The sequence below is a fragment of the Melampsora larici-populina genome, assembly GCF_000204055.1.
Source record: "Melampsora larici-populina 98AG31 unplaced genomic scaffold MELLAscaffold_24, whole genome shotgun sequence".
NCBI classification, from domain to species: domain Eukaryota; kingdom Fungi; phylum Basidiomycota; class Pucciniomycetes; order Pucciniales; family Melampsoraceae; genus Melampsora; species Melampsora laricis-populina.
The window spans coordinates 653,945-667,776 of record NW_006768788.1 but is presented as its reverse complement, the minus strand read 5'-3'; the positions used below and the strand labels follow the sequence as shown (position 1 = coordinate 667,776).

General features: G+C 39.4%; 3 protein-coding genes across 3 annotated transcripts; 1 reads left to right on the top strand and 2 right to left on the bottom strand.

Moving 5' to 3' along the window:
• Nucleotides 1-537: 537 nt before the first annotated feature.
• MELLADRAFT_36743 (uncharacterized protein) lies at nucleotides 538-1,074 on the bottom strand (the record flags this gene model as incomplete). The annotated part of the gene is made up of 1 exon (XM_007411220.1): nucleotides 538-1,074. One exon carries the CDS (start codon nucleotides 1,072-1,074, stop codon nucleotides 538-540), a length of 537 nt encoding a protein of 178 aa, XP_007411282.1.
• Nucleotides 1,075-2,516: 1,442 nt separating this feature from the next.
• MELLADRAFT_64159 (uncharacterized protein) lies at nucleotides 2,517-3,059 on the bottom strand (the record flags this gene model as incomplete). The annotated part of the gene is made up of 1 exon (XM_007411219.1): nucleotides 2,517-3,059. The coding sequence occupies one exon, from the start codon at nucleotides 3,057-3,059 to the stop codon at nucleotides 2,517-2,519; it is 543 nt and encodes a 180-aa protein (XP_007411281.1).
• Nucleotides 3,060-11,546: 8,487 nt separating this feature from the next.
• On the top strand, nucleotides 11,547-13,142 carry MELLADRAFT_72149 (uncharacterized protein; the record flags this gene model as incomplete). The annotated part of the gene is made up of 5 exons (XM_007411310.1): nucleotides 11,547-11,949; nucleotides 12,026-12,096; nucleotides 12,210-12,228; nucleotides 12,302-12,517; nucleotides 12,599-13,142. The coding sequence occupies 5 exons, from the start codon at nucleotides 11,797-11,799 to the stop codon at nucleotides 12,827-12,829; spliced, it is 690 nt and encodes a 229-aa protein (XP_007411372.1).
• Nucleotides 13,143-13,832: the final 690 nt, after the last annotated feature.

Here is a 13,832-nt window from a genome sequence, read left to right as displayed (position 1 = left end):
TTGCCTAGCGTGCTGAGGAAATGGGATGGAGTACAAAGTGTACGAATGTTGGTAATGGAAAAAAGAGGAACACATGTCGCCACAGCTGTTCGACAATGTTGGTACCCAACAACGTACTCGTACACAGTTCTTTGGGGTACATGTCTACTTGTTGTATCCTGAATTTTCCCCAACACACATTGGACATAAGGTAGCAAATCATTTGGAGACTTCCACTTGTCGTTTGTCTTCATAATCCAACTTGACTTATTCCACTCCGTTAATCGAACACCAACCTCGAAAATTTTCACAAGATATTAGTACCAAAAGTCGGGGGAGATTGGAAGCGTTCCATATCAATGCTAAGCATCATCTGAATTAGTTTGATTCTGTATTTTTTGACCAGAGATGTTCGCTATCGCCAAAAAAAATATTGAACCTACCAGTGAATCCAAAGAATTATCATAAATAATTCAACCCATATATGCAATCAGAAAGGAACAGTGCTCACTTGATGGCTTGACAACTTGTGGGTCTAGTTTGAAGTCAAGCAATAAGTCAGTGCATCCCATCATCTCTCATTGCCTTGATCATCTGGCAATGTCGATCTGCATTTGTCTCAGAAAACTCTTTTGGGTAGTTCAGGCCGTAGGGCCAGAAATGTCCTCCCCCGCAATGTACTTCGGCGTCATTTTTTTCCTTTGAAAATTGTCGAAGAACTTTTGTGGCCACCGTCCAAGTCTTTTTTTTACATCTCTCATCAAATGCATGCCAACCAACACCCAAAATATGCGCAATCTCGTGTAGTGCGACTCGTTCGTTCCAATATTCTTGGTGGCTGCCAAACCGGATTTCGCGTGCATCATGAGCGGCATCTGCTGTTTTGACACCTGGCATATACTTGACCGTTATGGTTGTATTGACGTCCACATATTTTTGATAACGCTTCACGGCTGATGTCATGGCCTTTTCAATTGCAAGATAAGCAGCGCGCTCCTCTGGGGTCGGATCGGGCTTCATTTCGAGTTTGAAGGTGATGGCGGCAAGGATGAAGTACCTGTGGAAAGCTAGTATGATCAAGAAAACGATTCTCATTCTTGGGTGTTGGAACATCATTGGAAGAGGTCTTGTGAATTGGTGATGAAAATCTGATATTTGATGAAGACTGGTTTGCTGGCGCGGAAGTGCTAATCACAGTCGACTAACCCTGCATATCGAGTAAAAGATAAAATGAGATTGATGCAGGTTTTGCTAGACCTCGGCTTCAATTTTTAGAGCCAAGTTACCGATGACTTGTTGCTTCATACGCAACTTCGGGGTGGGTGTACTAATGTTTGATATAGTTTATCAAAAATTGAGAAGGAAACAGTAGTTAAGGACTATGGATGTTAGCAAGATGTATTGGTTACGAATAATGTTGTCATATAGAAAACCAATCAAATCATCGCCTCTTCAATAAAGTTGATAAACTCAGTCGACCTACATACTCAAAAAGAATGGGCAAGAAAAATTGAGATGCTGATTATATGCAATAATTTAATCTTGGAAGACGGTGAGATTCGCTCTGGTGAGATTTTATAGTATGACACTACATCAGGTCAGTTTTCTATACATATTTGATACCTGTGAGTAGCTCGACTTCGATTTCAAAAGAAAAGCACCCCATGTCGTTTACCGCAAGGCTATGGATATGTAGGTTTTTTAACTTGCCCTGGACTAAAGTTTTTGTAAATTGTGAGGAAAAGCAAAAAAGCACAATAACATGTTCTCATACAAATACAATTGTAACAAAGCTTTCATTATGCTATGATTGAAGCAAATGGGTAATCTAGGAATAGTCAATTGAAGGAAGGGCACAAAACACAAGTTTGTACTTTGACAAAGCTTCCACAAAGATTTAAGTGAATTGAGTGGGGATACCAAAGATGCTTATTGTTCTATGCACAATCAGATAACTTCGTACTATTCTGGATAACGTTCATTATACTGCAGCATTCACTCAGCTTGACGGAATTGGGTGGGGATAGTTGTAGTGCAATCGGACTTTCAAATTTCATTAAAAAGTCAAGGAGTCAAGGAAATCAAAAGTGATCAATCAAAGAAATTAAGTTTTGATTTGAATTGACAAATCAACGAGAAGAGCAACACCCGGGTAGCAAGAACTAATGAATCGGGCAGCTTGCATCCTTTGGTCTTAAGATAACGATTCCGAGATATAGAGAATATCAACAAAACACGAAATAAAACAGCTGTAAGAGACGATTACTAAAATTCTCAGACAATAAAAGAGCATCACACATCATAAATATTGATACCCAGCATCTCGTCTCTCAATTGATGTGAGATATCCTTTCTGTTTTGTTGAGTGAAATGTTTGCCTTGAAGCACATCAACGGAAGCCTGACTAGACCTTGTAAATAGACATATTAGCAACAAACTGAGATCAGAAAAAAACTATCCATATACGCATACAGAAAGCAACGGTTCTCAGTTGAAGATCATACGACTTACAATTCTAGTTTGAGGCCAGCGATAGGTTATTTCATTCCATCATATATCATCTCTTGGATTATTTGACAATGAATATCCGCATTTTCTTCAGAAAACTCTTTTTCGTAGTTCATGCCGTACGGCCAAAAATGCTGTCCACCACAAGTTATTTCGGCCTGTGGGTCTTTCGATAATTGCCGAAGGACGCTTGTGGCATTGTACCAGGTTTTGTTTTCGCATCTCTCGTTAAATGCTCGGAAACCCACTCCCAAAGTATGTGCAATCTCGTGTAATGCTTGTCGTTCGGTCCAATACTCTGAGTTGGGGCCAAACTGTATCACGCCCAGATCGTGATTGCTCCTGGCTGTCTCAACGGTCGGTGAATACTCGACTTTTAATTGTTTTTCGACCTCGAGTTTGACAAAGCGATTGTAGCGGGCCACTGCTGCCTCCATGGCTCCTTCAATCCCATTATAGGCATCGGCTTCCGCAGGGGTTGGTTCGGGTTTTTTTTCAAGTTGGAATGACAATGAAGAGGCAGAAATTAAGCAGTCGTGGAAAGCTAATATAAGCAAGAGAATTTTTATCATGTTCTGGTGCCGGGAGTGTTGCGTATGAGTAACAAAGTGCTTTGGATTCGACTATGGATGGAAGAGAACTTGTGAGTCGTGTATGAAAGTATCTGATAAAGACTGGTGGTCTGAACTGGCGCTGGGGTTCGCTACTGAAGCTACCTACATCCACGTCGAGCAAAAGATGGGCTGAAATAGGCTAGAATTGATCAAATTCCTAACTTACGTACTGTCAATTTCAAACAGCATGTCGAATTCTGAGCTGGTTTTCCCGCAAAACTCGAGCAGATTGACCCAAAATGTGGTAAGTTCTGGCAAGCTTTGTCAAAGTCCCTCGATTGTCACAGCATTGAGGGACTTTGTTGAGTTATATTGGATTAAATTGAACTCTTGAACTCAACAACTTCCCAAGCTGACTCTTGCACATCTCGAGCGCATAAAAGAATCATTTGAAATGGGCCTGTTACATAAACTCACAAAGATATGAAGGGTACTCAAAGCAAGTATGTGGCGCTACATAAGTATGTGGCACCACATACTTTCAAATTTTGTTTTTGAGAGGCAAAATGACCTACGCTGACATTACAATATGCCAAATATAATTCAATATGTCCTTTTCTTCAACTTGTTATGGTAATTTCGGTGTCAAAAATGAAATTTGAAAAGTATGTGACGCCAGATATGTGGCACCACATAGTACTTTGAGTACCCTTATGGTATAGAAAAATACCAATCAAACAGTGTTTTTGGTGCGAAGCCCGCAGCGTAAGCCCCGGGAATAAAATTACTTGAATAATGAAACAGGGGTGCGGGCGCACGCTGCACCGCACCTGTCACACCCAATGAGCCAAAAAGGGGGGGTGCGTGGGGTGCAACAGGGATGAGCTGCAAGGGATCTTGAGCCTGCCAGTGCCAACAGGCAGATTTTTTTTCTTCAGCTCCCTCTCACATACTTCAATGTCAGGTCCAAACAGCTCCAAGTGGAGTCTGCCCAACTCCAAACAAGGGCCCTCAGGCCCAAAAACAAGCTTCAAAAAGCAATATCAATACTGAAGAAGCTCTTGCTGAGCAAGACTTGGGCCTGGCCGAAGAATTGGAATATTTTGAAGAAGGTGTATTCACTCATCTGGACCCTATTTATCCCAGTCTTTATGTGGATGAAACTGGATTTATCACTTCCATCTTTGATTTCTGATTATTTGAGAAAAGTAGTTCATCTAGTCTGGCTCAAGAGTCGCATGTTATGGATGTTCCAGACAGTCCAGGAGTGGCCTGGAGTGCCGATGATCTCTTCAAATGATTTCCTACAAAACTTCTCAATTTATCCTGTCTGATCAAAGTTCCATCCATATAATGTAAAAGATTTGTATGATGAAATATATGTATTCCACTGCTTTTATCTAAAACAAAGAGAATTGAGACAAGGGTGTGTTGCACCGTCGCACAGGGGTGTGAGGCAATTTTTTTTGGCAAATGCGCCTGACTTTTCAAAACACGCGCCCACAACTTGAACGGGGCGGCTAGCGGACACAGAAATAAGAAACATGTCCTGAATATAAGCTACAATAACCCTTGACCACCTAAAACAAATAAAGAAACATAACCTGAACAACATAGTAACGGAACCAAACTCAAATCAACCTACATTGCTGACATAAAAGAATAAAGAATAAAAAAGTAAAAATAACACAATAAAAGAAACATATCATAAATAATATAACAAAACTTATAAAAAGAAAATATATAACCAAACATAACAACTCCCTTCTTAGAAATATGAAAGATAATATATGGAACCATGATTTTTTTGAATTTATAAAACTAAATTGACTGAGAGGGATGGGAGGGTGGGTTGAAAAGATACCACTGTTTGTAAAAGATGAATGAACTATGAATTCAAAGATAATGACTTCGACAATTGTGACTGAAATGGGAAGTTAGAAAGATTGGTGGTAAACAGCTATGATGTCATAACTGTCAAAGATCAAAGTTATAATGAAAATAGTCCGACCTGTCAGTTTACACAACATATGTAAAAGTCCAACTTCCCCATTCCACTGTGTTAATAACAAGTTACCAACAACAAGGTCTTTGGAGGACCCTGGAAAGCGTTGGTCAACTTATGAGCCCCAACCCCCAAATTCCGGGGATTGAGCTTGGGTGACAGACTTTCCAAAAGTCAGAACAAGGACCGACCCTGGTATTCCCCAAGCTTTTTTTGTCCCAAAGATCAAGCCCGGCTCCCGTACCCTGACCCCCAACCAACTACCAAATCCCTGGGAAACTACGGGGATCCCCAAGTCTCCGGTTATTTCCAGCAAATACTGCTGAGCGGGAGCTCTCCCAAGCTTGTATTTGTCCACTTTTCACAGCTTTATTTTTCCTTGGGTTCCCCAAGGAGAATCACTTTTTTTTGACCTCAGAATGACCCCCAGGCCTGATGATCCCCGCGGTTCTGGGAACCTTTGAAGGCCAGAACAACCCCCTGACCCAATGGGTTGTACCATGGGGATCCCTGATTTGGCAGGTCTCAGGGATCATCCTGATGTGTGACTAGGTCAAAATTGAGCTTCTTGAGTGACATGTTTGTGACATACATAATAGGTCCAAATTGTGATTGCATATGCCAAATTTTCTCTCAGGCTGTGGGCGCAATGATATTTTTGGAAGCATGTTTTTTCTACTTTTCTTGCACCCAGGCGCCACTTGGCACACCGGGCGTGTTTTTTCCAAAAAAAAGCTGGAGGCCTAAATGTTGCTTTTCATTGATATTTTTCTGATTTTTAAGTTACTGAAGCCACCTACCACAACAGTTTTGCCATGTAAAGGTGAGCAAGAATTTTCTTTGGAGTTCACAGTGAGTATACAAGTCCTACTGCTGTTGTCAATAACTCCAATATTAGTGACAGGATGTAGGATTTCTTAGATTTGGTGTGATTTTTAAAGGGCGCGCTGGCCACCAATTTTTCAAAATCTCTGATGCCTAGGTGCACCTAAGGCACTTTTCTGCACTGTGCCCCTGACCTGAATTTTCTTGTTTAAACGGTCCAAGAAAGGTTACTAAAAGACAAACTTCAACCTGATCCCCAAGCCAAAAAACACAGGGGGTGGCCATCCCAAGCCTGAGCCCAATCCTCAGGTGGCTCTCCCCTACCCTAACCCTACCCAATGACTCCCCAACATGCTCAGGAGCATCCCAAAGCTTGACCCTAACCCCCAAGGGGCCCCAACAGCACAATCTCAAGCTAAAGTTTGAAGTGAGGTTTCTCACACACAAAAGAGAAGGCATCAAGACCACTATAGAAATTTTATGATCAAGAAATTTCATTGCATAAATAAGTAGAGATGGACCCAATTCTATGTCTGAGACAACATCACAAGTCAAAAGATAAGAACTTGAAGACAACCTATTGTCAAGTTGATTCAAACCATAAACATTTGATGGACTATTGGTATCACTCTTACCATAGATTTGCCTCTTTCATTATCATGCCTTCTGGTACCTCTGCTGAAGCATCAACCCCAGCAATGCCCAAACCAATCCAACACAAAAGTTGGTATTGTATTGGTATTGTATTGCCAATCCAACATCAAAGTTGGATTTCTCCATGTTGCTTCACCTGACCCAACATAAGAAGTCCCCTTTTCTCATAATGGGTATTGGCAATGTGATACAGGATGGAGGCAATTTGCCCTTTTCTTACTTGAAAAGCCTTGCAACCAATTTTTAACTACGGTATTGGCTTGTATTGCTTCAGTGACATGACATGGCCAAACGGATATTTTTTGTCCTCATATTGTATTGGGTATTGGTCTGAATATATGGGTTGACCAATATGACATGGAAAATCTCCAAAAAGTTGTATTGTGTTGGATTGGTTTGGGCGTTGACCCCAGCTGCATCTGTCCCTCCTGTCTCTGGTGATGACAAATAAAATTTAAAAATCTGTGGTAAAAGACATTTTTTTGGTCAAATTCATATTTTGTTAGTTGTAATGATGGTCAGCAGGGGTTTTGTAGTTGCTTATTAATCATTTATACATCAATTACACAATTTGATAAGGGGAAAAGAAGATAAGAAAAAGTCAAGAAATCATAAAAATAGTAATATTAGTAAGGATCAATTGGAGAAGTATCATTAAGGTTGAGATTGATGCTGAGTGACATTTAGTTTATGATCAATAGAATAAAATGTGTTATAAAAAGAATGGAAGAAGAGGATTGAAAGATTAAGAATTCAAGAAAAAGTTGACAATATGTGTACAAAAGGTTGGAAAATGGTTTTTAGGGTATTAGTAATGGATTTGAGGGTTCAAGAAGGTTAAGCTATGAAATAGCATGATCAGATCAGTTTAATCATCAGGATTCATGATAAGGGAGGAGTGCAATTATTCAAGAAAGAGGGAAAGTTGAGGATGGTAAACAAGGGTACTAATAATATGGGATTTATTCATATGTAATCCATTTGGTGAAGGCGAGTTTCTAGACTTGCTAATCTGTTGGGTTTGTTATATGTAACCTAAAAAAAAATACCATCCTGGCTTTCTCTCATCGCATATCATACTTTGAGAGTAAGCCGGATTTGGGATGGCGGCCGCAGGCCGGCCCGGTTTTGTGTGGGTTGGAAAATCTTTTCTTCCTCGCGCAAAGACCGGGACCGTCCCACAAGCACGCTGGGTGGGTGGGTGGTATTTTGAAAAATCAAATACACAAAAAGGATTTGAAGATAGAAACTTTAGAGATCTTGATGACTAGTGCTTGTTTTCCAGACGTGAGAGAGAACGCAGGAGGAGAAAATTTTCACGGTTTGGCGCGGGGGAAATTTTTTCCCTGCTGGCTCGCACTGTTCTCGCTATAAGCATTTATGCTACCGTCTGATGTAACTTGCCACTCAGTCATGGAACTCAACTCCAAGCCGTGCCTTTGTTGGCGCCACCAATGATTGGATTGAGGGATTTTATGGATGCTGAGAGTTTTATAATGATTTATAAGGTTGTGTTTATAAATGGATTGATCTACAACAATCTCATGATGAAGAAGAAATTGGTATTGATGTGACAAGAGGTGAAAAGGGGTGGAAGTTGTCAAAAATTAAGGCTGTCAGCTAATTACATATGTCAAACCTGGTCAGATCAGGATGGGTCATGGCTCAATCAATGTGGAATGTTCCATTTAATAATGTACACTTTAAACCACTAGTAACAGAGAATTTGTGAAAAGGTATAAGGAATTGAAGAGAATAGTGTGAATATCAACTTTTGCGCTTGCATACACACATGTAGCAACATTTACATGACAAAAAGCTTATTTTATCAATCTTTAAAGCTAAATAAAGTATTTATCATGCATCAGAAGCAGGTCATGTTAGACCTCTTGCTTTTTTATTAGGAGCTTTGTTGACAATTTTAACTAATTCTGGGATTTTAACTAATTCTGGGATTTTGAGTGTTGGGGACAGGTATACAGGCGATTGTTGTTGATTCAAAAATTTGTGAGGGATATCTGATAGATTGGCTTCTATATGACCTATAGAGGTACCTTTGAGAAGAAGTTCAGCTTGTTCTTGTATGTCTGCTACTGTGGAACCGTCTTGACAAAGTAGGGGGGACACCTCACTTGAGGACAATGGTTTAGTCAGTTTGTACACTTTAAAGGTTGTATTTCCTGAGCTATTGGCTAGGAAGGATTTCCAATGTGTTGTCTTGGCTAGGAGAGTCTGTGACTTGAGGTATTTTTGCCATTTAGCATAGCACCTATGAGTCTATGGTAGATCCGTCCTGATCATTCACTGTCTGGTGCAGTTTTGATTCTTGATGATGGGGCTGAGCCTGTCCTTGTCCCACCAGCTTGTGTAACTTTGTATGTTTCTTTTGAATTGTTTACCTTGATCTTGAGCTGCTTCCAAGATGATTGTTGATAATTTGATTGCACCAAGATCACTGTCATCATTTGTTAAGTACATGGGTGGGAGGATCAGTTGTTCCTGGATTTTGTTCTGAAACAGGAATACATTGTCACCATGTCTGTGTGGTGTTTGCCTGTTGACCAGTGCACAGGAGTTGCCTTTGTGCCTCAAAGGCATTCCGTGTGTGCTTGTCGTCGGCCGACTGCCACAAGGACACGGTGTGTGTTAGTGTGTTTAATATTTTTATGTGAGCTCACTGGTGGAAGGAAAAACAAGTCTAGGAAAGTGGCTACTGGATAGTGATCTGATGCTACACTATCAGTGATAACCTCACTGTCAGTGATCTTCTCTGTGATATTCCAGCTAGCCCAAATTATATTGATGGCTGTTGGGATTGTACCCATTTAGGATCTTGTGGGTACTCCTCTTGGTGATATTAATTTGAACCCTTTTCCGCTGAAAAGTGAGATCAATCTTTTTGCTAGTGTACGGTGATAAGTAGGTGGACTCCAGTAAGTATGATGAAGTTGAAATCTGTGGTGAGTATGCTTGGGATGCGGCAATTGTGGTGCAGTATTAGACACCACTGTAGCATAACCATTCCACACAAAGAGCTTGGAGGGTTGTACCACATGATTATTTGAAAATTTGGTAAGAGGGTTTCTGGGTGTTTGGTTTCTTATATACTGAGGAGAATGTCTTAGTGGCCAGGAAGGATGGTGAGACAAGTGTCTATTAGTTTTGATACATAGAGGATGACTCTTGGCCTTTTGTCCCAATTTGTGGGGCTGTAGTCACATGATGCTTGCCAAGTGCAGTCACAATTGTGCAGAAACATATAAAAGATCCTTTGGAACCAACTGCAGAATAGACCTTCTCCATAGACTGGAGTACAACTTCAAGCAAAGTAGTCCTTCGTCAATTAAGTGTGGCCTGCTTGTGGATCACAATTTTTGCTAGGAAGCTCACCAAGGTCTTTTAAACTTTAATCAAGTTATTACACTTGGATTTCTTGACAAAAAATCAAAGGTTTCCATCTATAATTACTTTCATTGTTGTCAAATCAACATATAAGGCAGTTAAACCCCTTGAGTAACAAGCAAACCAGCAATCATAAAATTCAATCTTCAAACAACATTGGAATCTTGATTCAAAACTATGCTTCCATTGGAGATTAAGAATTTCAACTCAACTCAAACCTCTAAATCATTCAATTTGATGACATTTTACCTTATTTTCAAAATTATGATTATTGAGCAAGTCTGGATGTAAGCATATAAGCTTTTATGTGATTTGTTGGAATGTCCAATAGGTTATGAAATGGAACAGGTCAACCACTAAATCATGGAAAAATTTAGCTCCCATTTCACAGTTGACTTGAGCTTAGATCACTTTGCCAATGTACAAATTCATGATCAATCACTTTTTGTTGTATAGATCCACAATTTGGTATCCTCACAGCCTGAGTCAGAAACTTTCATCTTGAAACTGAACTCAAACATTTCAAATCTGATTGAATCATATTTGCTTTGCATTGTGGTTGTTGAGGCTCATGATAGTGTTTTTGAAGATCACCAGAGAAGACAAAATTAATTTGAAACAATTCACATATGGAAAATTGGTCTTGCAATGCTTGTCAGGTTTGAGTGTCATGAAATTGATTTCTAACTATGTAAAAGATTATTTTAAACTGGTAGATCTATCTGATCATGTATATTTAGATTTCTTTGCAAAGAGTATTGAGTATTTAAGACAACTGGTTATGTTATTCCAATGGTCAATGTATATCATTTCTTCTGAAAGTGTCATGATTTCTTCCCATTCAGTGCTTTATTCAGAGTACATACCCAGACATCTAAATCCTTCTATTTAACTTGGCATGCATCATTTCTCAACTTGAGTAATTTGGATAGCTTTTCATAGCATTGAAAACACTCAAGGTCTTCAGTGAGCTCAGAGCATGACATGGCAGCGCCTACTGCCCATTTGTTCTATATACGGCTAACTTGAGGATGATTGACCACTTTTTTTTTTGAAAAAAAGTCATTGCCACAATGGTCAAAACTGACCCAAAAGTGTTCTTACAGGTTCTGTATTCTCTTGATTCTCCAAATCAGCAGAGAAACGGAACCTGATTGAAAATAAAAGCAGGATTTGCACCATGATTTACAGTTCAAAAAAAATCATCTATTCTCAAATCAGCTGGATCTCACTTGACATAACAATGGATCAGTCTGGCAGCTTTGATAGGGAACAGACAGTGTTAAATTCACATTCGTGTCTTCTATCATACCAAACATAATGGTGATAGTGAAAGTCTCTACAGATAATATCTTTGTTTCTCATCTGAGCAATGCTGCATTCAGATTGGTGTGTGAATTGCTTAATGATTTTATATCGATTCAGTGAGATGAGCTTGAATATTGAAAGCTGTGCTTGAGATTAATTCTACAGTCGAGGTCCAAGTCTTTCTTAACTAATTTCGAGATGTGAGTTTTGGAGAGTCGAAGGGGGTCTGGACCGGAGTGACCTGAATCCATGAGGTGACTGTCGGATGTCCTGATCATGAGTGATGAGTGATGAGTGATTTGAAGTTTTAGTGAGGTACAAGAAGAATAAAGTACAGAGATTTAAGTATATAAAGGTAAGTACTAAATTGTAGCTGATTTGATACAGATTCTGTACTTGCTGCACTGCCCTCTTGCTAAATTTCCAATTTAAACTCGATTTGGATCTCAGACTCAAATCTTTGCTCAACTTTCCTTTCTCTTTAAGTAATCTTTTTTCTTTAATTTTCAACCCTTCAACCCTTTTTACATACTCTCTTTCCATCCCTTCGCTATCATCACAATGTCTCCACCTGCTCGAACTTCATCATCATCTCAAACAGCAGCTGCAGCAATTCGTCGAAAGTTGGTGATCATCGGAGATGGTGCTTGTGGGAAGACTTCGCTTCTCAGTGTCTTTGCTATGGGCGAATTTCCTGAAGATTATGAACCTACCGTTTAGTTAAAAAGTCTTTTCTTATTCTATTCGTTTTTTTTTTTGCTAAATCATCATCTCTTTGCAAACTTTTTAGATCTTTGAAAATTACGTGGCTGAAATCAGGCTAGATGGTAAAGCGGTACAATTGGCTCTATGGGATACAGCGTCGGTCGTTTCATCTCAAGTAGTCTACCAATTTTAGTTCAATTACTGACGATTAGTACCTATTCTCCACCACCGGGCCACTTCTATCGTGGATTATCCTATCATCTCATTAGTGGTCAAGAAGAATATGAAGTAAGTTTTTCATCTGATTTTACCTGTTTACCATGTTCTAATCAAATTGCTTTCCATTATCTTTTTGACATAGAGATTACGACCACTCTCTTATTCTAAATCTCATGTCATTCTCATTGCCTTTGCTATCGATACACCCGATTCTCTTGAAAACGTAACGGTCAAATGGATCGAAGAAGTTCGCTCGATTTGTGGTGCAGCCATTCCAGTCATCCTAGTTGGATGTAAAAAAGATTTAAGGGATTCAGACGGGGGTGCAAATCCAGAACAGTTTGTCCAGAAACGACAGGTGCGTGTCTCGGGGACTTACGATTTTTACATTATTTGACATCTTTAAGCTGTGGCTGAGCAAGGGATTATTTTGGAATAGGCGGAGCTTGTAGCTAATTCAATCAATGCGAGGTGCTATATGGAATGTTCTGCCTTGAAGAATGAAGGAGTAGATGCGATTTTCGAGTCTGCAACCCGAGCAGCCATGTTAGTACGTCAGCAAGCAAATGGTACTACCACAACAACGCAACAAAACGAAGAAGAGAAACGAGGATCGAGTGGTCGTCGGAAAGCTAAAAAGAATGACAAAGGCTGTTGTTTGATCACGTAACATTATTACTTTCTTCTATCTTTTCTTCTTCACATATCTATCGGTACTAGTCTTATATATATATATATCTTTTTTGGATCATATTGTTTTTTTTCTGTTTTATGGGTGAGCTTGTTGTGTACGGTTGCTTAGATTGGCAAGTGCTTGGGAGCAGATTAGCAGTGTATCCCGATTTCCCTTAACCTCTTTTGTGGACTGTATATACGTCTCTCTATTTCTCTCTGTGAGTGTGTGTTGCATCAGAAATATAAACATGTTGGCTTTAGATTTGTTCTCAATGAAGTGGATGATAATGAGATTATAGCTGTTCACTTCAAAAATTGACATTGAAATCTAGTGCTGAAGTGATGACCCTGCCCTTTTACAACTTTACTCACCCCAAGTGCAAGACAGCTAGACATAGACATGAAAGTAAAATTTCTATTAAGTGCATTGGTCTCTACAAAAACCAATAGGTCCACTGAGCCATACTGTGGCCTGATCCACACTCTTTATGGTCTGTATCTTTCATGGTTGAGTGGCAATGGTCAAAAATCCCACTCTCACCATGAATTTGTTTGAGGGAAAGAAGTTGAGGAAGCTCCAAGATTTTGATCAGATTCTCAGTCAATTTGAAAAAGATATGTTACCTACATATACATTGCAATTTTCTAAAAAGTTGAAAAAAACTGCATACAACCTCAAGAATTCAAAATCAAATCCATCTTAACATTAGTTTGTGAAACAATTCCCATGATAGGTGACAAAGATATTGCAATTGTCTTATCCTTCCTCTCATGATCCATAATTTTAACTCAAACATAAGTGCTACTCTGGTTTACTTAGGTAGTAGATTTTAATAAACATACATGCTTCATCAAACTTATACTTTTAAAGAGGCATACAATCAATTTCCACCCAAGCCAAACATCTTTTCATGAACTGCATGTCCTATGAGTTTTGTGACTACAGATACATATGGTTTTAAAGAAATTCCCTTATGAGCCACCTATAAATTACTATT